Consider the following 1,715-nt stretch of genomic DNA (forward strand, 5'->3'; position numbering starts at 1 on the left):
AGGAGGGGGAGAGAGGGAGAGAGGGGGAGGAGAGGGAGAGAGAGAGAGGGGGAGGAGAGGGAGAGAGAGAGAGGGGGGGATGGAGGGAGAGAGAGAGAGAGGGGGATGGAGGAAGAGAGAGAGAGAGGGGGAGGAGAGAGAGAGAGAGAGAGGGGGAGGGAGGAAGAGAGAGGGAGAGGGGGAGGGAGGAGAGAGAGAGGGGGAGGGAGGAGAGAGAGAGAGGGGGAGGGAGGAGAGAGAGAGGGGGAGGGAGGAGAGAGAGAGGGGGAGGGAGGAGAGAGAGAGAGAGTGGGGGGGGGGGGGAGAGGGAAGCCTAGAGATAACTCCAGTATGAGGTCCCTAATTACGTCAATTATTTTTATTTAGCAGCAATTAAAATAAAAACAGAAAAAATTGGTACCCATTCTTAACATGGTAACTGACGGTCCTTAACATCCATCTCTGTTAATACTGGACCTCCAGTTACCATGTTGATACCAGTTTTATTTATTACATAATTGATGTGATGTGGTGGAGGCCATGCATCGAGGCTGCGTAGAACGGGGGGAGACGGACTAGGTTGTAAAACGTTAATCCGGGCCTGCTCATCTACAGCACAGCATTTAGAAAACGATGTCCTGTCTCCCTTATACCTGGAGGCTCTGTAAAGTACTGGCCTACAACTGTGTTACCAAGAGCCAGTAGGGGAGAAGTGAGTAATGCCTGTGAATGTCCGAGCACTCTGGCTCACGTGTATCACGAGTTTGTGGTTTTCAGTAAGATTTGCTGGAGGTCCTCCGGCAGCTCCTGCAGGATGGTGTCCACCTGTCCTTGTAGCTTCTGCAAGGTGTCCAGATTGACGGGGAGTTTTTCTCTCTGTGTCAGAGCCTGTGAATAGCAACACTAATTAGCTCTGCTTGGCACATTATAGGGAACACTTCACCAACATGGTTTTGATACAACATGCTGACACCGGAGGATGTGAGCAAACTGATCAATAATCAATTCAGGCGTACATTACCGTTAACACAGCAAGTACGTTGGTTTAATAATAAATCGGAGAAAACTTACAACGGTCAGCGCCAACAAGTCTTTAAACGTGGCCTCACTAGGAGAGGAGTGAACTGAATGCTTTGCTAATTTTGCAGAAGTGCAAAATTCAGTATTAAAAAAAAAAAAAGATGGGTTTTTTAGAAAACGTCTAAAGATTTGGAGGACGTGGTGAAGTCTAATGGGGTGTGTAGTAGAGAATTCCATAAGTGGGGAGCAGCACGGGAGAAGTTTTGTAGGTGCAAGTGGGATGACATGGGAGCGAGCACTAAAGGCCAAAGCCCACCCTTGGCGAAACATGTAAAATGATGTGGTCTAATGAGTGGAATGAGTTGCATGTTTCGTGGAACTTTACTCATTATGTGTTAATATAATGGGCTATACATATGCTTAGAATCCAGACTTGCTGGTTTGTAAGGGGTATTTTAGGTGTGATGAATCCTGGGTATTTTTCTTGCTCTATCAATCATTTAGATGAACCAAACAAACAGTCCACTACTACCAGTGTCACATGTGCCATTTGGGCTTACTTAGCAACATGGTGCAATGTGCTGTAACCCATAGCAACTGGATTGTAGCCGTCATTATTCTGGCACAGTTTAGTAAGTTAAAGCCAACATCTTATTGGCTTCTATGTGCACACAGCAACATGTTATTAAATAAGCCAATATTGACTGTGTTCTGTG

At 46.5% G+C, this 1,715-nt stretch overlaps 1 protein-coding gene across 1 annotated transcript in view; it reads right to left on the reverse strand.

Annotated features, from left to right (window-relative positions):
- Positions 1 to 343: 343 nt before the first annotated feature.
- The window catches only part of DENND6A (DENN domain containing 6A), a 49,690-nt gene continuing 48,318 nt past the window's right edge, over positions 344 to 1,715 (reverse strand). Inside the window, exon 20 of the mRNA XM_075183270.1 lies at positions 344 to 867. Coding sequence (XP_075039371.1) covers positions 736 to 867 — 132 coding nt within the window. The 3' untranslated portion in view covers positions 344 to 735. The remainder of the gene's footprint in view (positions 868 to 1,715) is intronic.

Source organism: Mixophyes fleayi, chromosome 8, assembly GCF_038048845.1.
Source record: "Mixophyes fleayi isolate aMixFle1 chromosome 8, aMixFle1.hap1, whole genome shotgun sequence".
Lineage (NCBI taxonomy): Eukaryota > Metazoa > Chordata > Amphibia > Anura > Limnodynastidae > Mixophyes > Mixophyes fleayi.